The sequence below is a fragment of the Clytia hemisphaerica genome, unplaced genomic scaffold (genome assembly GCF_902728285.1).
Source record: "Clytia hemisphaerica strain Z4C2 unplaced genomic scaffold, Clytia hemisphaerica genome assembly, whole genome shotgun sequence".
NCBI classification, from domain to species: Eukaryota; Metazoa; Cnidaria; class Hydrozoa; order Leptothecata; family Clytiidae; genus Clytia; species Clytia hemisphaerica.
In genome coordinates this window covers 309,555-334,060 of record NW_027104420.1, presented here as the reverse complement: position 1 = coordinate 334,060, position 24,506 = coordinate 309,555, and the positions used below count along the sequence as shown (strand labels likewise).

The following is a 24,506-nucleotide window of genomic DNA, read 5'->3' as shown; positions in this document are numbered from 1 at the left end:
CAATTTTGCCGGCTTTTGACGACATTTTGAGGATTTTCGAAGGACCCTCACTGGTATAGGCGTGTACCCTCAAATCTCCCTTGACCAGTGGACACCGATTGGACCCCCCGAAACCACGACTGGGACCCCAGGGGCCGTCCGCGCTGGTACCCAAAGGAAGTCATTTTTCCCCATTTTGACCAATTTTCAAGCCTTTCCAAGCCTTTTAAAGGCTTTGGAGAACTGACGGAGGGTGCTGGCTTTGAGGGAGAGCAAAGCAGAGGGTATCCAAAGGGGTCCGAAGGGCTACGGGGGGATGGCTGTGGAGGGCTTAAGAGGCCTCAATCGGTCCCACCAGAGAACTTTGCCTGACTGCTTAATCGGCTCTGAGCAAGGTATAAATAACCAGGCATGCTCCACGTCCATACCACGATGAAAACACCTGTTCTCGTCAGATCACGGAAGTTAAGCATCGTCGGGCCGGGATATTACTTGGATGGGGGACCGCCTGGGAACTCCCGGTGGTGTGGATTGGAGGTGGAGGTTTTTCTTCTAGGGATGCTAGTAATGCTATGCTATGCTTTTGGGTGGTGCTGATTTACTTTTGCACCTTTAGCCAAGCCTCAAGAATGTTCTAAGGGCCCTTTAGAGCTCATTAACAAGCCCTCATTCCCCAACGCTCGGTCAGCAGTTAGCCCAGTGGTCCAAAGTTCACGCACTGGGGATCCCCTGATCGAATCCGATCCGGTTTTTTGTTTTTTTTTGTTGTAGATTCTAAAAAAAGTGGTCTGAAGTCATGAAAAGTTCACGGAAAGGCTGTAGAGGGAGGGTCAGAACTCGTACCAGACCAGCTCGGAGTCCCCGATGTGATGGAAAGCAGTGAGACGTTTCTACAACTCGTGAACCACTTGGTGGTGACGTACAACTTCAGCCAAGTCCAAAATATACTCTGAGGGGTCCCTAATGAGCTGTGGCCCAAGTCAAGCTAGCAAAGGAATGACACCCTTGAGAAATTTCGCCAGCGCACGGCTTGAAGTTGGCCCAGTGGTATAAGGCGTTGGGTTCACGCACTGAGGTTTTGATATTTCATGTTTTTTGGGTGTAGATTCCGTCAACTTTTCAGGACTTCGGACCTATTTTTTCGGAATCTAGCGCCGAACTGGGTGGGTCTCACGGCTTGAAACTTTTTAAAGACGTTAAGCATATCGAAGGGGGAAAGCATGCCAAATTTCATCACTCCACCGTCACCGGTCACCGGGTTACGGGCCACGAAAGGTGCGCTGCAGGACCTTCCTTTAAGTACGATTGCCGGGCTGTACGGCGTTTTCAGCCGGTCAAACTCTCCGCGAGGCATTTCTATTAAATGGAAAACAAGTCTGCGAAATATCTAAGACGTAGCACTAAAATTGAAGAGACAGCGCCCGATGATTTTGCCTTAAGTCGGTCTGGACTTTGATAGACTTTTTTAAGAATCGAGAGATGTACTGTCGAAGAAATGAACGATAAAATCCATGAGAAAATCACCGAACTTGGTGCAACCATGAAAGCGTCAATTATTGATGAAATCAAAGCGACATTCTTGATTGTTGAAAACCAGATGGCGGAGGTAAAGCAGTCATATGCTGATGTGGTGAAAGACCCTTCACAGGACGAGCCCAATACTTCGATCAAAGAGGTGATTAAAGAAGCTCTGCGGGAAGAAGAAGCCGAGGAAACGAACAAACAGAAGTGTGCTTCGAACATTATTGTTCATGGAGTACCAGAACAAGATGGCAACACGGACAGGAGCTGGGTTGAGGATCTCATTAAAACAACCCATTCAAACGTTACCATTAAGCATATTTCCCGTTTTGGTAAGACCTCGAACGATAAGAAGCGTCCCATTCTGATCTGCCTCTTGAACGAAGACGAGAAATTCAATCTTCTTGGAAATTTACCAGCTCTGAAAGGGAATGAAAAGTTTTCTGGAGTGAGCGTTACTGAAGATCTTACACCTGAAATGCGTAAGAAATTGCGCCTACTGTCTATTGAAGCTAAAGAACTGAATGAAACCGAAAAACGATGAAAAGAAATATATCGCATCCGAGGTGATTCAAAAAACGGCTTCACTGTCAAGAAGGTACCACTCAGAAAACCGTCAACCATCAACCAGTCACCAAAAATGAAGAATGTCTCCTTCTCGAACAACCTAACGGAGACAAATATCATCGACCAACAGGAGCCAACTTTGCTCAAAAAGAAAAAAAATAATCAAAGATATGAAAGTTCTGTATGCAAATCCCAATCAGTCGACTTCATTTAAAATGAAGGAATTACAGTCCATGGCCCACGAGGAAAAGCCTCACATCGTCGCTATCTGCGAAGACAAAAGTAGGTACGTTGAGGGAATTACGTGAATACGAATTCGATGATTATAAAATTGCTAGTCAAGTTAACTTAGACACAGATCAAGGGCGTGGCGTTATCATACTTGTTCACACCTCGATAAAACATTTAGTAGCCGATGTCAAACCTCCAATCACCTTCAACGAAGTATGCATGATTGAAGTACAATTATCTGGAAAAGATTTGCTTGTTATCACGTGCATCTACCGAAGTCCAAGCAGTTCTACATCATCAAACGAAAATAACAGCAACCTGAACTGTCTGATCAAATCTATTGCACTGAACAACAAGTATTCCCACAAATGTTTTCTAGGAGACTTTAACTTCCCAACGATAAATTGGGAAAATTGGACAACCCCACTCAAAGAAGATAGTAAAGAAGAAAAGTTTTTAGATGCTTTGAGAGATGCATATCTTCATCAACACGTTGACGAGCCAACTCGATGTCGTTGAACAGATGACCCATCTCTAATGGACCTGATATTGACAGGGGAAGAAAATCAAATAGTGAATCTAGATTACTTAAGTCCACTTGGTAAAATTGATCATAGCTCGTTAGCGTTCAAATTTGCTTGTTACACTGACCCCAAAAGTGTACAGACAAGATATATCTTTGCATCGGCTAATTTCCAATCGATGAATAACGATCTTAGCTTAAGAGACTGGAATCAAAGTTTCAAGAAAGCATTCGTGGAAACATCAGTGGATGATCTATGGAAAAACTTTCAAAGAAGCTATACTCGACCTCAGAAATAGGTTTGTACCACTGAAAGAAGTAGGTAACAGCTTTTGAATAAAGGCAAAATCCCTATCAAAAAGGACCTGCGAGATGAAATCAAGAGAAAGAAATTGCTGAATAGAAGGTGGTTAAGATCTTCACCTCTATACCGAGATCGTCACCACACCAACTATGTACTCACAAGGAATAGAGTAAATCGAATGATGGTGAAGGCACATCGAGTACGAGAAGAGTATCCGTGACAAATCCAAAGAGAAACCCAAGATCTTTTGGTCTCACGTAAGAAGTAAACTCAAATCAACAAGTGGAGTTTCGACACTTCTTCAGAACCCTGACGATAAATCGACTTATAAACATGACGACCACGAGAAGGCAAACATCTTGCAAAAGCAGTTTTTTAGTGACTTTACTGATGAGCCAGAGGGATTCACCAGATTTCCCTGCACGAACAGAAAAGAAGATTAGTGATCTACTCGTCACCGAGGAGATGATGAAGAGACAGATAAAACTGATTGACACCAACAAATCCTTTGGTCCAGATGAAATTCATCCCATAATGTTGGTAGAATTGGTCGACCACGTAGCCGAGCCTTTGGCGATCATAATGAAAGAATGAAAGATGGCTTACGTTTCGCCAATTTAGAAGAACAAGGGTGTTCAAAATAGACCAGTCAGCCTGACATCAGTTGTTTGTAAATTGATGGAATCATTTCTTAGGAGGCATATGATCAAGATCAAAACCTATTGTCAAATAAACAATACGGCTTCATCAGTCACCGATCAACAGTTAATCAACTCCTGAACTACTTGGATAAGTGCTGCGAAAGCATTGCTAATGGTAAAGTAGTTGATACGATATAACAAGATTTACTCTTGTCTCCCGAAGAGACGCCCCCCCCCTAATTGTGAAAAGAGAACCATCCCCTTGCTAATTAAATTCGAATAATTCAATATTTTATTACAGTGTAGACAGATCTTAAACTTGTTAAAATTTTCCTTTTCGTTATTATTGGTTCTTATTTTACGTGTTCATTTGTTAAATTTTCTTTTGTTGAAATTGATATCAGTTAAAATAAATTCTGTTTTCAAATTCCCCCCCCCCCGCTTATTAGACCCCACCGTCTACTTAAGAGACAAGAGTAGTTTTTATATGGTCACGAGCGATGTTTAATATTTACAGACAGCCGATCTCTTCGGACTAGACTCTTATTTGCACTATTCAGAATTTAATATACTTTTGAAATTCTGTAGTAAAATTTTCAAGAGTGGAAATCTGCCAGAAAGCAGTTTCCTCTGATTTAAAAAAAAATACTTTTTTTGTTCAGCTGTTAAATTGCGATCCCGCAATGAATTTTTTTAAATTTTGCAAACCATTGGTCCAGTAAGTAAAAAGCAGTTAAAAATAAAGAATAAGAAAAGAAAATGAATAAAAGTGACCTATTTGTCATTCTTACCGAATTCAAAATTTTTGATAACGATATTTTCAGGTACCGTTCCAGTGCCTGCATATATGTTCCATGGTCCCTGAACTCCATCAAAAGACCCCGAAAACACGCGAGGGTTGTAATCAACATAATAGAAATAGTCAAAATAAACTACGCATCTGAAATTTGTAGGAGACTGCTCATATTCTATCATCACGTCGTGAAATTGACCGATGGTCAGTACAGGATCAGTAATTCCATAATTTGCGTGTGAAGGGGTTCGAGTTGAAATTTTGATGGAATGAGGAGATTGGTTTCCCTCCTCATTCAGTGTAATATCAGGCAAATTATCACGGGAGCCATCATATTTGATATTCAAAATGTTGCGTCTTTCAGGATACAAAGTGTTGTCTGTTTTCATAATTTGGAATCTTACATAAGCAGTGAAAGTTGGCCAAAAAGGTATTTTACCAATTATTTGCGAAGCTTTGACATTAATTATGTTGTCTTCAGCCTGGTATGTTAACTCTCGGACAGTAACAGGTGCTGCCTGATTTGATGGCCCACCCAAATAACATTTGACGTTTGTATAGGTTTTACGAATAGATGCTTCTTTTTCATACATTACCACACCATTAATGTATATTTTGAGCTTCCATGCGCATTTGCCAAAACCGCAATCCATTTCGCGTTTTTGTTCCATTTTGATGTCGATTTCCTGTCCGATGATCAAAGAAGGAGCTGTTGTAAAGACCTCTTTGCTTTTATTGTTCAATGGAAATTCGAAAACAAGCCAATCTGTAAATGTAAAAAATTATACTTGAATTAGATTAATTTTAATGACCGTTTCATACTGATTTTTGACTGACTCGCGAAATTAAATCCATATTTGCAGATTTCTATTCGCGAGAAAAACAAACCCGGAAAATTTCGCAACTTTCTTGGCTCACTAAATACAACTTTTTGACCGTAACCGCCAATTGCCACCAAAACCCGTTTCAGTTTTTTTTCTCGCACCTATAGACAATAGAAAAAGGTGTAAAAAAGGGATTGGATCGAAGGGGGTATTTAAATAATAAAGTGGCACGCGCCTGACAACGCGACTACGGTCGAAAAAGTGTATAAGATCTGGCGAAAGTTAATCCGCTTTTTCTTTTCGAATTTCAGTTTTATTGCAGGTTTGTTTGCGTTCCCAGCTGGCACACAACGTTGTTTCAACGTTTTTCTAACATTCACAACGTCCATATAACGTTAGATAAACATTGAAACACCGTTGTGTGCCAGCTGGGTTTGTAGTTTTCGAACGGATCCTGATAGAACCACATTACCAAAGGATCTGCAAGTACAGGGTGTCCCGAAAAAAAGTCATACCCCACTTCTATGAGGGGAAGAAAGGACCTTATTCGCAGCAATCTAAAATCTTACAAAAACGAAGTTTTTCAATTTTGTCAGTGGGTCCAATTGACCCTAAAGTGACTCTAAATGGGTCCAGGGCACTCAGTTGTGACTCTCGAGTCCAACCCTGACCCTAACTGGTAGTGACTCAATAAGCGAGAGATACGTCACTAAAGAACGTTACAATACGTCACTAAAGAACGTCACATTCCCGTCTAATCAAAAAATGGATTTGGCCGTCCACAACCCCGACCGAATAAGTGAGTCGACCCCTCCCGGATTATTTGACTTGGTTCTAGCCATTTACTATCCACTACCGGTTGAAAAAATACGCATGCACAGTATTATGAAATAGAATTGCGAGAAAGGTCCTTACTCCCTGTGCTATAGAATAAAAGTTCTTGTGCGTGTTTCACTAAATTTGTAATGTTTATCAAAGTTTCTCTGTGTCATATTAATTGTTGTGAGACACCTTTTATGAATAACTTTTACAAAAAACAATTCTCAATAACTTTAACGCCACGAAAATTGTAAAGAAAGTTAATTATTTTTAATCGCAATGACTGTTGGTGTATTTATTGTAATTGGTGTATACTTTTTTACATTTTGTTAAACATCTTTCTACTCAGAATCATGTTCTAACTCGATACTTTTTTTCGGGACACCCTGTATTGCAGCACCTATTATACTTACTTTAGTTGATGATCATATCACAAATGATGCCCTAGACACGCTAGACTTGACCCCATTGGAAGATATTATCATCATAACTAGATCGTGTCAGTAATGGCAAAAACGAAAAGAACCGCATCACTCAAGGATCTGCAAGTGCGGTGGTACAAATTTCGGCAGAATGTTTCACAAGCAGAAAGTTTTAAAAAATACAAAAAAAGAATTTGACTTGAGGATTCTTAAAATATTACTGATAAAGCTTTCAAAACCGGTATTTTCATTTTAAGCAAGGAAATTAATTGCTTGTTTTTGCGAGCCTAGGCTGAATTCTTCAGAAAGCAAAACGCACTTGTCTCACAACCCCGGTAGAACTTTTTTCCTCAGTGGGGATAAAAATACAGGTCTATTGAAATCTCAATGGGGATAGAAATTCTACTGATATAAGAATTAGGAATTATAATCTATTATAATTGATCTATTATATTTCCTTTGAGAGTCCCTATAAACCAGAATGCATTGCATTTATCTAAATCCAATATCGTCTATTTAGTTACATTATTTACATTTTAATTTTCTAGTGGGACAAAATTAAAGGCAATTTCAATGTGGGCTGAAATTCCAGAGTATCTTTTCATCTAGGACGTAATTTTTGATAAACTTGCCAGAGGGATTTGGGTTCAAGCAGGTCTGTGACAAAGGGATGTAAAAATTATCTATAACAACTTGCACCATTGTAAAGCCTGTGAAAGCGTTCACATTATCACTAACTGAATTTTTCATAAATGATAGCGTCCATATTCTAAGGTCCACTTAGGAATCAAAAGTTTACTCTATGCCTTGGAGTTTATGAATCAAGTTATGAAAAAAAAAATCAAATATGATGACGTCATGAATCGTAAAATCGCCAATCCTAATCAAATTTAAAAAATATTTGGCAAATTGATGACGTCAGCTTAAGTCAGCTTTTTTTCCGTTTTTTTCTGACGTCATCAAAATCTAAAATCATTATTATATTAATAAGATGCTAAAGGTCCAAGTTTGACAGTACACCTTTTAAAGTTACTTTTTTACGATTCATAAGGTTATAACATGGAGGTATAAAGAAACAGGAGAAGTATGCTATTCTATTAATTACGGCACATTACCCAAGCTCTCATCAAAAATAAAACATAAGAGAAAGACGCAGGTCATTGTGTTCACCATAATGAAGAAGAATCCTCAAAATTTGTGCTTTGGAACCCAACACGAGGTAGATCAAAAAGAGGAAAGCGCAAGACGACATTAATTGATACATTGTTAAGTGACACTGGGTGTGAGAATGAAAACGAGATTCAAACGGCAATGATGGATAGAGAAGGCTGTAAAAGAAGAATTCATGGGGTCCGGGCTGGCGCCCGACCCAGGTAGGTAGGTATGCTATTGTAACCAAGCTCGCCCTACGATCAAAAAAATATATCGTGCATTTTTAATGAGCTCTTCTTATCCATTGTTTTAAATCTTATTGACTCGTTGAAGCTTTAGAAATTAGGGAGACGAGATTCATTGTTTCTGACATCAATGTAAGAAAATATTTGGACCAAAAAAAAGCCTGTAAACTTGGCAATCCTTCATTAAATGATAAGATTTTTCGATCAATGTTTTCTTTAAGGTGAACTCTATTGCTTGATGATACTTTCCTCCAAAATTCTCTATCGACTTTATGTCTACAAATTGAGTCTGAAATCGTGTGTGCTTATAAAGAACTTTTCATTTTCTGGCTTGAGAAAATATTTCTTCAAAACAAAATTGAACGGATAACGAAATGGAACATAAACTTGTTTCGTGGACGAAGTTTTATCAATTTTCGTATATTAAAAGGCTAGAATCTTCAATACTGATTATTAGAATGTTCAGAGCAGACTTAAGTTCTACTAAAAAGTCTTATTTCATCGGGCGTGCTTAGAATTTCTTTTGATACATTTTATAAAAGAAATCAAAAGACTTTAACGACCCAATTACCGACACATTCAACTCCTGTTTCTTTGTATACCACTATGGTACAGGTCAATCAAAAATCCCCGAAAATGGGTGCTTTTGATCTTAAATTAGCGATTCTGTGATAGTAAAGAAACTAGACTTAACTCACCCGATTGAGAATTAGAAATGTAATTTCTTTTGAAGTGAAGACAGATTTTGACAGTTCACTCAGGGTATCCACCTTAAATTTTTTTTTCAAGGTATTACTTTCACAGTCCAACTGGGAAATTTGGCCAATAACTTTACAAAAAAATTTACTGTACAATCACAATGTTTTTAACGTCACAGGCTAACTTTCAAAGCAAACTTAGCATGTGATATTTGCGATACCTATTCTAAATAAGAAGACGTGATAATACGTTCAGGCTATTTCGAAATATTTTCAATTTACTTTGTGGATATTGGTTGATGATTCAAAAGCTCTGAAGGGGCTAGATTTCAAACCATCTGGAACGGAATGAAGCCATTAATTTCCCATTCAAAGCGCGTGATCCACGGGGTTGTCAAACAGCTTGCAAGATTGATTGTGAGATCATGCTCACATACTACGGTTCCGTTTCGCTCCAAAACGTAACGAAACAAACCATTCTATTGGTTAGAGGTGACTAAGATTTGAATTTAACCAATAGAATGGTTTCATTTCGTTTCGGAGCAAAGCAGAACTGTAGCGTGTAAACGTGGTCTGAAACCCATCGCAAAATCTCGAAAAATATACTGTCTAAAACTTACTCTAAAACGCAAATCTTACGGCTTCAGTTTTTCTTGATTGAGAAATGCTATTAACCCGACTAACCTTGTTGTTGGTAGATTGCAATGTCAGCAGGATTAGTCTCATTATCTGTGCCTGATAATTGAATAATGCTGTAATATTGATCATCAAGAATAGTCAGTGGTTCAATCTCCATGGATAATGACCATGCTTCTTGGGTTGATGGTATAATGTTGAATAGCTTCTTCTTCTTTAAATCTAAAAATGGGCACTAGTGTAAATTTCAGTCTTATAGTGCCTTGCCGCTACCTTCCACAATTCACACCCCCTGAGTTTGATATACCAAAATGACGCTCTCCATGAGCTGATTTAAAAAAAACAATTAAAATACAAAATTCGATAAATGATTTTCTTTTCGAGATCCGATCTAAAATGTTTTTATAAGCATAACGCTTATAAGCATACGAAGGCTCAGATTTGCAGAATTCCTAAGCATAACGTGAGCATATATGTCAGCCTGAAATAATTTGCTTCAAGTTGTCGTTTCTATATGCTTAAAAAGGTTTGGTAGAGATCAAGTATAAAAAAGACGTTTCACGGCTAGCTACATTCCACTGCTCTCAAAATCTGTACAAATTTTTACAAAATTTCTGAAATTTCTTTAAAAACTTGGCTCGGGGTGAATCATAAGCATGATTCATAAGCATACAATAAGCATAAGCCAAGGGGCAAATCACTCGAAAAATGGTGTACGAGATTTATAATTTATATTTGATTTATGATTTATTTTTGATTTATAAAATTGTGTATGATATTTATTTTAGTGATTTGCCCCTCGGCATAAGCTATGCTTATTGGCCTACCTTCATTGTATTCAAATTCTTTTTTGAATGTGACAGGACGCACTAAAGCCTAAAAGAATATATAAAAAATAATATCGTGGTTATTTTTTTGTCAAAAAAGATACACGATGGAAATGGCATGATTTGAAAGTCGCTCATCCATAAAGAGGGAAAAGTCTACTGGTTCAAAACGTCAGAGATTTTTTAGATCTTGTTTTTCCGACCCTAGATTTTAAGCACTTTATTTTTAATACACTGATCGACCAGTAATTGTCCTGAAGGTCTTCCCGTAGAACAATGAACTAAATTTGTCTCTCCTAATAACCTCCATAACTTCGATTCGCTACACTCTAGGCGTGTACAAACTTTCGCGAGCAGAAACTTCCGCGAGGTCGAAAAATTGCGAACTTTACGACATTCACTTTCGCGAATTTTTTGCAAGCAAAAACTTTCGCGAATCGTTTAATAAAAATGAAAAATTCTAAACGAAAATTGGCAAGAAAATGACAATGTTGCTTGAATCTGATCAGATCTGATAAAAAAAAGTTTTTTTACTATAAAAAATGTGTTAAGGCCTAAAATATGCTGAAAATTGTATATTTAATACGAGTTTTACAAATTTTCTATTTTTTAAAGAATTCATCTTAAGGATACACTTTCTCGAATTTTCTTGTTAAGGATTTTCAAAAACATTAACCTTCGCGAAAAGGGGCAAAATAAGCGAACATCGCAAAAGTTTGTACGCGTAAAGTACTCACACCCTGCGATAACCATGGAGAACTGTCTAAAAGATACGTTTCCACCAATTCTTTATCTCTAACGGTCACTTTTTCGTCATTTTATATTAAAACTCTAAAAACCTAAAAGATTTAGTGTTCGAAGGTCTGGTCTGCACATACAGGTCATTCCCCACCATTGTATTAGCATGCGGTCTTTCTTTTCAAATTAAAAAGAAGTCTGATGAACGTTTAAAAGGTTTCTTGAGTTTTAAACCTGAAATTTTTCTTGAAATTTTTTTCTTACTTTTGCCTTTTTGTGAGTACTTTTGTCCATTTTCCTAAGAAATCGGGTGTTTTAAAGTCCACAAATGTTCTGAGGCCATCGAAGCCTTATGTTCTTATAAAAAAATGTGTAGCACAATATTACCCTTAGCAAGGGCTGCATTTAATAGGTTAGATTTACTAGGCTAAGCACTTACCCCCGGGGGGGGGGGGTACTTAGGCAAAAATAGGTGCTGGGTATGTGCGGACGGTAAGGGTCGGGTTTTTCACCTTTCAAAGTCTCTCTAAGGGTTACGAAAATCAGGAAATTTCAAAGTAGTCTCTCTAAGGGTGGGAAAAATCACGATCTTTAGAAAAAAAATTTGATTTTGAGAGAAAAAATTACAAAGAAGTCTCACTAAGGGTAGGAAATTTTTGAAAATCAGAGAAAATTTTTCGAAAAAGTCTCTCTAAGGGTCACTTTTTCACTAAAATTTGGTCTCTCTAAGGGTCGGTTTTCGGAGGTCCCGTCCGCACATACCCCTCATACACCAACCCTAGTACCCAGGGCACCTACCTCTGGTTTTTCACTTTTTTCAAAATATCTCCATCCGACAGCATCAACAAGTTTCTCATCTTTCAAAAGTTGACTGGCTTCTTTATTCAATTGGCAGATCCTTTGTTCAGTATGATGATTGATGGATTGACATCTGGGCTCGTGCGTGCAATCATAAATACATTCGACTTCTTTTCGATTTCTTCTTGTGTATAAATGAAATCCTCGAAGTTGTTTGTCCTGTTTCGTTATCGTGAAAAATTGATCAGATGCAAAAACCAAGTTTAGTTTCAAATATAATAGAATAAAATTCGTGATAATCATCTTGTTGCAGAATTTCAAAATTCAATATTAACTTCTTTTTCGTAAAATTAAACTCGATAACAAAAATTTTTTAAACTCCCAAATAAATAATATTATTTCTTCAAAATGAAAAAAATATATATGAATAACATATTGAAGCTTAAAAATTAACATATCAAAAAATCTCAAATAGTATTCACTCACCCAATTCCATTTTTAATCAATGTTTTTCTGTCGTCAATACCACCAAAACCACTCGAATTTACACGGCTTTTTCTATAAGAATAATACATATTATAAGAAAATCATAGTGAAAATCGAAATGTTAAGAAAATGTTAAAAAAACCTTATACTTTGAGACTTTTGTCCAACATTTAAATTTCTATGTTGGATCATAGTATAAGAAAGCCGCGGCTGGAATATGTACCGCCTTGTCTTTTCAGTTAATTGCTGTTCCATCTCTGTCTCCGAGCTTTATAAGAACATCAAGATGCTCAGTTTATTATTGGTAGATAGTTTTTGAAATTTGTCTCTTATTTTCCTTCACAAAAAGTTTTTTTTGTTGCTAGATATCTTCGAGTCTGTACCCAATAGAACACTTGAACTAATTTTGGACATATTTTAGGGGTTTATTTGTGGAAACAATAGTTTTTCGCCAAAATCGAAATTATAAGAACTATATTCAAGATGACAACTTTCCTGTCAGTTTAAATGATAAATTTTGAAGGTGCTGGCTTGAAATTTTCACAGTATTATCTTGACGTACTTTTTCAGTGATTTCTAAAAAGATTTCACTGAAATATTATGAAGGCATTTCGAGGCACCTCATTAATTTTTGAGTTCTTTCAGCCCAGCCATTTTGTGCTTGTTTAAATTTCTTAGTGTTGATTTTTCCTTTACAATGATTTTATAATACAAGTGCATTATCAAGGGCATATCATTAATGTCTAAAACGCACTGAGAAGTAAGTATTAACGACAAACCAATAAAATTTACCATTAAAGATGCTACATTACTGATTTCTTGATCAACAAATAGTCATCAAATACGACAGAGATAGAACAACAGAAATTCAGATGTTATCATTCCAGCCGCGGCTAACCTGATAACAGATGTTCATAATTTTCTTACGTGCACGGTAAACCTCTAAAGGCACTTGAAAATTATACATCTGAGGAAAATAGTCCTCCCGCGGAAAATTTTACAACAAGAATCTTGTTGTGCGCCAGAAAGTCAAAAACTGATACGGCGCCCTATTCATAAACATAATCGCGCAACTTTGTTGTCATCCCCAGTCCTTTTAGACGAACGCGGTCCTTACGATTTCGAGATTGCATATTCGTCAGATTGTATGTTTTCACCCATCCCTTTAGAGCTTCAGCGTGGTGGGCAGAAAACAACCACAATCTGATCTCAGGTTAGCCGCGGCTTTCTTATACTATGGTTGGATGAAATGTTGGAATCGTTTACCTCACCCTTAAAGGTTTTGTTTTTAATAAGAGTGATATTGTTTGCTTACTCGTCAATTTTGATTTTAATTCACATGCTTTTTCACATTGGATTGACACGGATGTGGAGAAAGATTGGTCAGAAAGAGGAAAAGAAAAACATTTTTTGCTTATATCAGCGTAATATAACAATAAGCAGACACTGTCCTGATATGAAAAATGTGTCTGATATGTATATGTAATCACATGATGACGAGTGCAATTCGAATATAATTGCACGAGTGATTTTTTTGTTATTAATTTTCCGAGTCCGAAAGGACGAGGAAAATTCGAAACAAAAAAATCACGAGTGCAATTTTCGAATTGTACGAGTTATTATGTGATTACGAGCTAATCGCACAATAGCTTTCACGAGCTTTCACTACTTTTTCCCAGTTAGGAAAAAAATTACAGAAATTACACTGAGACTTTTATATTTTTCTCTTCTCTTTATGTCTTTCTTTTATTGTTGTTTATTGATTTTCTTTCTCACAAAATAAATTTCGAATGCAATTAAAACGTTCGATGCAAAAAGAATGTAAGAAAAAACATTAGAATCAATTTTGTAAACATTGGCGCCGCATTGGAGAGTGTGATTAACGATTAATTGCTCTCTGCAGGATGCAATTAACGATTAATTGCTCTCTTTGAGGGCGTGCCAAATAAGAAAAAATAACCCATCGTGCGATTAGAAACGGAAACACTTATGTAAAAATAAAACCTTTAAGATTTCGTGAATTGACAAGAATTCAGAGTGGGAAAGATTAAAAGAAAGCAGTTTTTATAAGATACTTCACTAATTGGTCATTTTAAATAATAGAGATGACGCGTTCTTTAGAAAAAGCAATAAAATCCTTTGTCTCAAGATTCACCATCAACCGAATCATCGAAAACCTTGTAAAAACTCCAGCTTGACCCATAATTTCACCCTCAGATTCGGAAAATTGCTAAGATATTTCACCCTCGATATTTTTGAAGCATAAATAATTGCGCAATGTTTTTAAAACACCTTTGTCTTTGCTCAGAATTATGAGAAAAAAAATAAAAAAGTTTGGTACCATAAAGAAACTAATTTTCGCATGAACTATTTTCGCGGTTGACACCCAAAAAATGCCAAATTCGTACCCTTGCACCGCGAAAATAAGTTCCCTTAAGATAGCGGTTTCCAGCTGGTGCTTACAGAAGTTATTTTTTGCAGCCATTTGAAACAGAGATTTTAAGTCTATGAGAAAAACAATGGACGATTAGAGCTTTTGATACAAGCCTGTCTGAAGATATAGAAAACAGCATCATTTTTATAACCGGAAACATTAACAGCGCCATCATAACCTTGACCTCTACACATTTTGATATTAATCCAGATAATTATTTCAACATCAGACAATTCAGGACTTGTCCGTCAGTCTGCGTGGTATCTAGTAAAAACTTCATGGTTGTCAGATTGTTGGAAAATTGATTCTTCTCTTTTCATAATTTCTTCAAAATTAAAATGTTCGATTCTGTTTGTTGATTTTTTATTCAATTTCTCAGTATGAAAGTTATTTAGGTATCTAACAAGAGGCAACGAGGCAGCTCGATGGTAAGAAAAAATCTCCACACAGTCAAATAATTGTTTAATATTTCAAGTTTTAATTTCTGGTAGAAAAATATTTTTTTGGGTAACTCAACAATATTTTATCGTCTCAAATTAGTAGATGTTAAAGATTCATACACGAGCAGAAACATGATATTTCAACTGGCTTTTTCGTGAAAAGCAATTACCACCACCATCATACTATTATTTATTTGTTCACTCTCTAACACAAACTCGATATTCAAATGTTTTATTTCGTTGATGTTTTTTTATGTTTTCGTTTAGACCTATAGGGGAGGGGAAACTCTTCACCACAAACATTGAATTTTAGTAAATCGAGTACGCTGTTGGTTGTTATACACCTTTTTGAGCGTAGCCGCCAATTGCCGCGCGGGCATTTTTGTCCGCTTTATCCCACTAAAACCGTCCCAGTCCTTATTTGCACAATAGACAATAGAAAAATGTGTCAAAAAAGGATTGGATCGAGTTTAATGGGATAATCTAATTACTAAGTGGCACGCGCCTGACCGTACGACTACGGTCGAAAAGGTGTATAAATGTTTCTTTTAACAAGCAAGTGTCTAACTATTTAATGTTCGTATCAATCATTTTTGGGATTGTATTGTTCTTAAACAACAGAGCCATTGTTCAGGTACTTAAAACTGAGCCTCCATATGATTATCAAAGTTATGCTTATAGAAAAACAACATTTATTCCGGCTTAAGACTCTGTAAATTCTTAACCACAAACCCCACATTTTGAATAATTTAGGTTGATTTTTTTGCACGCGAAAACAAAGTTACAGCCCATAACGTAAGACAATATTTGAATAATTTAGGTTGATTGTTTTCCACACGAAAACAAAATTCTAGCCCATTTACATAAGACAATATTATAGTTTTTGTTAAATCATAACTTCCCCTTTTTAGCTTTAACTAAATTTTTGTTTGACCCGAGCTCCCCTTTCAAGGTACCATTTTTTCAGGGATCATTTATTTTAAGGAGTTTTAAGGGCAGATTTTTATGCTGTTCAATATTACCTACACTCCACGGTGCTGCAACATTTTTTATAAGAAAGATGAGAACACAGATTTGAAACCGTCAAGGCTTGTACCAGTAGAAATAAATCTTAAATTTTTTTCAACGTTTTACGAGATTTTATGTGTACATTAGAGTCTCCATAACTCAAACGGCTACGAGGAATGAAAATTTATTCGAATTACAGAAACATTCGAGTAATGGAGACTCGGTTTAAGAATTTTTAGTGTAAAAAACTTAATTTTTGCGAGGGATTATATTTCGCGAAAAAGACGAAATTCGCGAAAATTCGCGAAATATAATCCTCACAAAAATTAAGGTAATTGTAAAAGAGTCTACTTTGCGTAGATAATTTAATTTCTTTAAATTTGCCTATACCTCACAAAAATAAACAAAAATAATCTGTTCACAAATACTGTGACTAGAGACAGTCTAAATAAAAGAATTTCATTAAAATTACAATCCCAAAAATATTATCTTGAAAACCTAATTCAAGCTGTTCAAAAATTATGAAAGGTCAAACCATTATTACTTCTTTTAACGTACCCCTAGTTATCAGGACGAAAAGGGACCAAGATCAAGTTTTATATTTGCAATGTAAATGCCGTGATATTTGCAATGATTCGCAGTCGTCACAGAGATGATCCTAGTAAAGGGTTTCGGATCTTTTGTAGATTCCCCTCATGTGCCAGAGCAAAACCTCCGAATCTTTTTGTATAATTCTTATCAAAAGTCGAGATATTCAAGTTACACTTTTTTGACAATTGACAATAAACAAGAAAAAGTGAAATTTTGAAGTAAGATCTGCGCTAAAACTCATTGTAGGGATTTCAAATTGTGATATCTTGATTTAAAAGATCAAAATAAGAATAACACAAAATTATTTGGATTTTTTGCTCAGAACAACGGAAAGAAGCTGCAGACAAAAGATCTAAATCTATCTGATTACACGCTTTTTTCAATAAGTTTTAATTTGATATGATATGATTTTCAAGATTTTTTTTTAATTGTTCCCTCCAACAGAGACATGTACCTTGAAACAAACCTTCTTTATCGATTAATCACGCCTTTTTTATTAAAAAATATCTTCCAACTGGGGAATCTCGGCATTTATGGTTACTGTATGACCATACACTTGAAATCATATTGCTCTTAAACGATGGATAAAGCATTAAATACAAGTGAAAATATACGAACCCGTGCTGAGGCCCTCCATCATATGATACACCAAAACCGCTAGCTTCGACGTAAGACAGTCTTTAAATTTTCTTCTGACGTCACGAAACAGGACTTCAAGTTGTTGTTCGGACAAAATGGCGGCCATGGTTTCACGCAACTTCTTGACTTGCACCACAATTTTACGCATGGTTTTCGAAGGCATCGGTGGTTTTAATTCCAGGGGGAGAGTTATCAAGGCAAAATAACCGACACTAACCGAAAAAAACCGTTGTCACACAGGGTGTCTTTTTCCGAAACACAATGCGAGGTCAAAAAAAAGGAAAAGAAGAAATACACTGTAAGGGTACAAATATCAACAAATCCAAGAAAAACCAAAGCCTTTTTTTCGTACTAAAAAGGCTTGAAAATCTTCAACGAAACTAGCCTTCGCTCGTGTCGAAAGAGGGGAGATTAATCGGAAGTTGAAAGTTTAGCAATTCTACAGGATTGTAGTCGATGAGTGAGTAGCTGTACAAATACGAAGAAATAGCGGTTAGTATCTGTGATAAACACGAATTGAATATTTCCTCCATCAGATTGGTTATTTTACATAGTAGTTCGTGTCTGTGATTGTTGTAATCCTGAAAGGAAATATAAAACATTCCTTCTTTTAGCATCTAGTAGTAGAAAGTCGATCAAAATTTTTCTCCATTTTTCAAGGTTTTGTCTTCCAGAACAAACTAGCTTTCAAGGTTGGATGGTTCTTTTTTGAGGTTTTTATGGTCCCGTAGACACCATAGTACATTTGACGCTCTTTAATTCGACATTCAAGGGGAATTGGATTTTCATCGAATAAGGAAACGTATCGAATAGTAGAACGTTAGATTAGAGAGCATCAATTGTGATTGAAGATAGAGAGTCTATCACCATGTTTCTCTAACACACTGATTGGAAGAGCTTGGGATTCGAACACAGTCCATATGCGGTGAAAATCTGTGACCGAAACCTTCACACTACCAATCGGCAAAATGTTAGTGAGATACAGCGATAGCCTTATCACCTTATCCAGATGGTGAGTGAATGTATACCGAGTTTATCGTTCTACATCCGCAATTTCACATATGTCATCCTCTCTCAATCAAGCTGATAATCGAAGTATCGATTAACGTAAAATGAGCTTAGTAAAGCTCAAATTGCAGATGTAGAACGATAAAGCGTCAATCGTATTGGTATCAAAGGTTGTGGGAAGTAAATGAGCTTGTTATGCTTTCTTCATTTGTATCAGATCATGATAAGCTAATAACGACGTGCATGTGTTTAATGAGTGTTTTAATGAGCGTTTTAATGAGCTTTCTGTATCAAGATTTTTCATATTTATGCAATTTAAAGCCTTCATGGTCTTTGAGAGATGCTAACTTTATTATCTAACGGCATTTCAAAGCATTTAAACTTTTGGGTCCAAGGGTCCAAGGGACTAGAGTCGCTCAAGACTTTTCGCAAAAACGTTTCACATGCTTCTATATAATATTGACCACTATCTTTGTCTAGTTCAGATTCACTCCATATATCTGGTGTATTAAATAAAGTATCAATACCACGATACTTATTTCCCATCCAGAAGGGCAAAATGTTAGTGAGATACAGTGATACGCATTGTTTTACACAAACGCTAAAATTTCAAAAAATTTAGTCCTCCAAAACAAAAAATCTGCTGCATACAATCCGTCGTCATGATTACGGCGCGTTCTATGTGCGTCTTGGATGGAAAATAAGTGGCTTCAATTTCTCTTGCCTTAAGAAGTGTTAAAGTTTCGCCTCTAGCTCTTCGGACTTGAAACTCAATGGTCTTAGCCTCATCCTCTCGTTGTCTTTGGAATATTTCAAGGGGATTTCAAACATTAACTTAAAAAATTGTTAGACTTCGAATAACTGAAAGGAATTTAGCCTCTTATCCACGGGGATAAGAAAACGCACTTAAAAAGAGGATTGAACGGGGAAAGTCAATTTAAGGCTGGTCTCCACTTTCGCACGACATGAGCGAAAAACTTTTGACGTTTTTGTAAGGTCATTGGTCGGTTGAAAAATGAAGCAAATACATTGGTCGAAATCGACGTAACGGATGAAAAAAGTAGAACTTCCTTCAACTCTTTTTTTCTTCGCGCGAAACTTTTTTATGACGTAATCTTTTCTACAGGCAAAAAAGGCTAAGAAAAAAACTGTCGCCCATTTCACGCGAAAGTGGAGTCCGGCCTTTACTTCGATTAACCGAGAGTTCACTGTCATTGCCCTATAAATGTGAAGTCATGGCTCTTTTTGGCTAAGACCTGACTTTGAGCTTCTATTTTTCAACCATAGTATTGTACTTGTAAAGAGCTTGCAATGTCAGGTGTCTAGTCTAATACATTTTATTATCAAGCTCTACCACTTGTCAGGATCGGATACCTTCGTTTTAATGAGCTTTCTGTAATTAAACTCAGTCAAACGAGAAATTAACGGTAGCTATAAATTACGCAAGTTAAAAAATCATGCTATCAGTTTCGAAAAGAGGAAGCATAAAAATGGTCAAAAGAGACTGGATCACATAGTTTATCCACTTACGAATAAGGGAGTGGTTAATTGTGCAAATTACATCTGAACTTTCTGATGTAGTATAAATAAGGGCAAGGACTCACTGAGAAGTCATGCAAAGCCAAAGAAGCCACTGACTTGACTGACAAGACAAGAGACACATAAAAACACACACAAAACAAAATGAAGGGATTAACAACACTCATTTGCATCGCTGTAGTAGCAGGTAAGATTTATTTTTTTCGACATTTAAATACAAAAGATTGTCCAAACTTTAAACCCGTGCCTCAATTTGGGGTGATGAGCATTTCTTCGGTGTAAAAAAAAAACTTTCGTTTCAGAGGCAAAAATTAAGTTAAGTTTTAAGCGTAACAAAATAAAAATCACATTTGAGTCCCACTGGGAAGGAAAGTTTTTTATTTTGAATCTTGACATTTTGTTTACAGTTCACAGTGCACGTGGGGCGGTCATCAGCAACGACTTAAACTGCAAGAACACGGACGATAATTGTGATAGTCGGGCCAAAGGAGGTGAATGCCATGAAAACCCAGTCTACATGATTGTCAGCTGTGCTCCCGCCTGTGACGTCTGTAAGTACATACACATAATTTTCCTTTCTCCTTAACTCGAACACGTTTTCTTGTTCCGTCAGTTAACCTTATAAATCTTACTTCATAATTACATAATACACTCAATAATTTCCTTAAATCAAATAAATTTCTGTTTTCCGCCCGTGTTCGAGACTCGACTGCATAAGGAGCGTTCCCACAAAGTATTACACTTTTAAGTCAAGAAGACTTGCTTGATATCAGTTGATTTAAGCTAGGTTTGTTACAGTAGGTACCCTTAAAAATCACGTGATGAATATGAAAAGAAGAAATTCTTTTGCCCTGGAAAGCTTTATTTGTTTGTTATAAACAATGGATCAACTTTTAGAGAGACTCTATCTTTTGCATTAGCTTGGAAATTATCGGCGTTAAAATCCGACTTCTATAAATCCTTTTCTTTTTCTGGCAGGCTTTCACGGTGATAAAGATTGGTCATGCAGTTATAAGGCAAGACGTGGAGATTGCATCAAATATCCTTCATTAATGAGTACGCAGTGTCCATCAAGCTGCAGTGCTCAAGGACAAGAAGGTAAGGCTACGTTCATCTTATCCTCCCGTGTGCCTAATAAACGCCCCACGCTTGATAGTTTTTTGATTTCTTCCACACCCCGGACCTTTTAAGGACCCCCTTTCACGTTTATTTATATTTTCAGCTATCAAAAGAAAGTCCCTTATTTTGCTCTAAATAGCTAAATTTTAGTCTATAATTACCTTCGCGTCCCCTCGCGTTTATCAAAATTTGAAAATATTTTCAGCTGTCAAAAGAAGAGTCTCTTATTTGGTTTTAAATAGCTAGGTCTATAATTACCTTACTTTGAAAGTATTTAAAGGCGCAATTTACTGCATTAAAACTCAAATGAAGATCTATTTTTGAGGTTTAAACTATCACCAAACGATAATTCCCGATATCTGGGTTAACCCGAGCCTATTATTATTATTTGTGTAAACTGTATTTTACCTTTTTGATTCTTTGATTAATAGAACTGATTAAAATTCGATTGCTTAAATGAATAATAAGATGCCGTTGATTGGTGCAAGATCCATTTGCATCTCATTCGAACCATTACATAATGTTTGCATTTCACTTGTAGGTAAACGTTTGGCAGGATGTTTAAATGCGTGCAGTGAATTCGCATGCGCATCAGATACAAGCCTTCAAAAAGGATGTAATCAAATGTTTTCGTGTACGCATGCGTGTAAAATGCGACAACTTGGAGTCACTGTCGGTAGCTGCCGAACGAAATGTGAGCGCAACGGGCAATCTGGCTGCTTTCCGAACGTCAATGGGTACACATTCAATTTATGCGTCGATTGCTCAAGAGAAGGTTGCCCAACCTATCCAACCGTTGACGAATGTAAAATTGGTTGTGACTACTTTTAAAGTGGACAATAAAATCCAAAGATTGGATATTATCAAGGTTCACATTTTTTTTTTCAGTTCTTAAAAACGGGTTATTTTTTATTTAGACAATTAAATTCTTTTATTTAAGATTACATAAAACTTGAGGGATGATCTGAGGGTAATTTGAGATCCTTTGCCTACTGAAATCTCTGTCTAGCTAGACACCTTGCTATTTCTTCAAATAAATTTTACCTTTACTATCTAAACTTAAGAAATAGTTTTTTGAGGTTTCGCCCAGGACAAAAAACTTTGGACTTTCATGCCGAAGATCTTTACTTAAGCCATCAGATTATCATTTTGACTACTATATAATTCTTGTATAACATTTATATTTTAATAATTTTCAATAATTTTCACTGCTTCAACTGTCATAATTCTTGTACAAAAACTTTAAAAAGAAGCTTTATTCTTCTTATATCTCTTATTTTCTATGTAAAGAAAAAACTTTTTCAAAACTTAATTGTGGCAAAAATTTCGTCTCAGTCCCTAAGTATTCAATTTGAAGTTTATAATTGAATACCCCAGGTATTCATCTAAGGAAGAAGCGTAACCAAATAACAATAACTAACAACCATTTTCACACTCTAGCTAGCAACTGAAGTTTAAGAATACCTTTAATATTTGATCGAATTGCGTTAACATGACGTATTGTTTGGGTTTCAGCCTCAATTCGAAGTGATTTTTGATTGTATTGATGTTTATTATCACAACTTGTAAACATTGCGCAACGAGCATCAAGTGTTTCGCCGCGATGGTCTTCAAGCCAACTGTCTGTAGAGCGCCTGCGCCCAACACTTATTGACATGCGCGCGAATTGAATATCTAAAAAAAAGTGAGGGCTAAATGAGTGAATTGAATAATAAGAACCACACCCTGCAGTTTTGTTGTAAAAACTTACAGTTGAAACTTTAACTGTGAATTCGACGTTCGACTATTCAATACGCTCCGTTATTCGATAATATTAAAAGTCGCCATCAACAAGAAATTCTCCTAAATAGGCTCCCTTCTTTGATGAAGATCCAATTCCCCTTGAAAATCGAATCGGAGAACATCAACTAGATTTTGACGAGTCAGATCTTGGACTGCCTTGCTTTGTGGTAGTGACAGCTTTGCAAGTAGAAAACAACTATATAGCTGATGCCTAAGCCGATTCATAAAACTACTAATCCCGTAAATCACTGCTTGGATATAACATAATCAAATTTTAAAAAAAATACAACACTGTTTAATTTCCCAGACAAATGCTGTATTATATCACTTTTCGTGCCAAAAAGCTGACCAACGCCGTTTTCGGCATTGATGCACAAGTCGACTGGTAACACATGTAATTCGTGTTTTCTGATTCTTTTAAAGTCTTAAATTTTTGATTTTGAAGTCTTGATCTGAGAAAAACACAAGAATTGTGCTGTTCGTTAATTTAGCAAAGCTATGAAGGAGATATTGACCTACTTTGAGTAATATTCGCACAAACGTGTCATGACGTCAAAGACCAACATTGGTACGTCATCAATGCATTGACAATATTCTGCAATGATCTTCATCAAAATGAACAATGTCCTAAAACATAATATAACAGAGCGATAAATAAGATCCGTTCACGTCTATCTGCCCTGCGCACAACCGCATTTAACAACATCATAATTAGTTTTCAAATTGATTTGTTTTAACCTTCGACTACTAAAGCTGTTCGTTAAATAAATAAGCAATAATATAAATCTACCAGCCAATCAATGCTTAAATCTAGCCATTGATAGCTTCCTTAAACCCCATAAACCAATCGCTATCCTAACCCATTAAAATTTGTGATGATTTTTTAAAGGGAAGACTCGGGGAACCTGATAGAATAAATAAGTTTTCATTTAGAGCTGACACCGCCCTCGGGGCTCGATATAAACTCAAAAAGACTTATTATTGAAAATTGTCAATTTAAAAACTATGCTAATCCTTTTCAATTGTAAAATGATTTTATTTTCTAACTACTCAAATAAACAGACCATGTTTTCGAGAAAAAAGTACAATTTTACAGTGATATGAAGAAATTGTTTTACACTTTCTCCTTAAAGTTTTTCATGCAACTTTTTAAACATTGTTTCTGAAGGTAATTTGAAAATATCAAAAGTTCCATCAAAAATCAGTTTTCATTTAGAGCTGACACCGCCCTCGGGGCTCGATAAATTCAAAAAGACTTATTATATTATTGAAAATTCTCAATTTTAAAACTCTCCTAACCCTCTTGCTAATTGTAAAATGATTTTATTTTCAAACCATTCAAATAAACAGACCATGTTCTCGACAAAAAGGTACAATTTTAAAGTGTGATAAAGAAATTTATTTACACCTTCTCCCTAAAGTTTTCCATTCAAATCTTTTTCAACATTTGTTCTGAAGGAAATTGGAAAATATCAAAAGTTCCATAAAAAATCAGTTTTCAATTAGAGCTGACACCGCCCTCGGGGCTCGATGAACTCAAAAAGACTTATTATTAAAATTCTAAATTTTGGAACTATCCTAACTCTTGCCAATTGTAAAATAATTTTATTTCTATACTATACTCACTATAATGATATCTCTCTTAAAGCGTTGTTGGATTGGAGTCAGAAAGAATCTTCTCCTTTAAAGTTTTTTCCACCACAACTGTTTTACCATAATCTTTTTTCTATTGGTAGCTTTTT

At 36.0% G+C, this 24,506-nt stretch overlaps 2 protein-coding genes and 1 non-coding gene across 3 annotated transcripts; 2 read left to right on the top strand and 1 right to left on the bottom strand.

Annotated features, from left to right (window-relative positions):
• Positions 1-393: 393 nt before the first annotated feature.
• LOC136820336 (5S ribosomal RNA) lies at positions 394-512 on the top strand. Its single transcript, XR_010848558.1, has one exon. It is a non-coding gene; the product is annotated as a 5S ribosomal RNA (ribosomal RNA).
• A 4,028-nt stretch (positions 513-4,540) lies between these two features.
• On the bottom strand, positions 4,541-9,563 carry LOC136820313 (uncharacterized). The gene is made up of 2 exons (XM_067076510.1): positions 9,404-9,563; positions 4,541-5,325 (listed from the first exon to the last, which is right to left on the bottom strand). The coding sequence occupies exons 1-2, from the start codon at positions 9,513-9,515 to the stop codon at positions 4,541-4,543; spliced, it is 897 nt and encodes a 298-aa protein (XP_066932611.1). The 5' UTR covers positions 9,516-9,563.
• Positions 9,564-19,868: 10,305 nt separating this feature from the next.
• On the top strand, positions 19,869-22,294 carry LOC136820288 (putative tyrosinase-like protein tyr-3). The gene is made up of 4 exons (XM_067076482.1): positions 19,869-20,050; positions 20,271-20,414; positions 20,842-20,961; positions 21,524-22,294. Exons 1-4 carry the CDS (start codon positions 20,008-20,010, stop codon positions 21,811-21,813), a joined length of 597 nt encoding a protein of 198 aa, XP_066932583.1. The 5' UTR covers positions 19,869-20,007; the 3' UTR covers positions 21,814-22,294.
• The last annotated feature ends 2,212 nt before the right edge of the window (positions 22,295-24,506 follow it).

What these genes read in the sequence shown, in the direction of transcription:
- LOC136820313 (XM_067076510.1), bottom strand. Translation starts at nt 9,515, where the DNA reads ATGGAGATTGAACCACTGACTATTCTTGATGATCAATATTACAGCATT. An exon ending in TGCAATCTACCAACAACAAG is followed by an intron (nt 5,326 to 9,403) that starts GTTAGTCGGGTT and finishes TTACATTTACAG; the next exon opens with ATTGGCTTGTTTTCGAATTT.
- LOC136820288 (XM_067076482.1), top strand. Translation starts at nt 20,008, where the DNA reads ATGAAGGGATTAACAACACTCATTTGCATCGCTGTAGTAGCAG. An exon ending in TGCTCCCGCCTGTGACGTCT is followed by an intron (nt 20,415 to 20,841) that starts GTAAGTACATAC and finishes TTTTTCTGGCAG; the next exon opens with GCTTTCACGGTGATAAAGAT. An exon ending in CAGTGCTCAAGGACAAGAAG is followed by an intron (nt 20,962 to 21,523) that starts GTAAGGCTACGT and finishes TTTCACTTGTAG; the next exon opens with GTAAACGTTTGGCAGGATGT.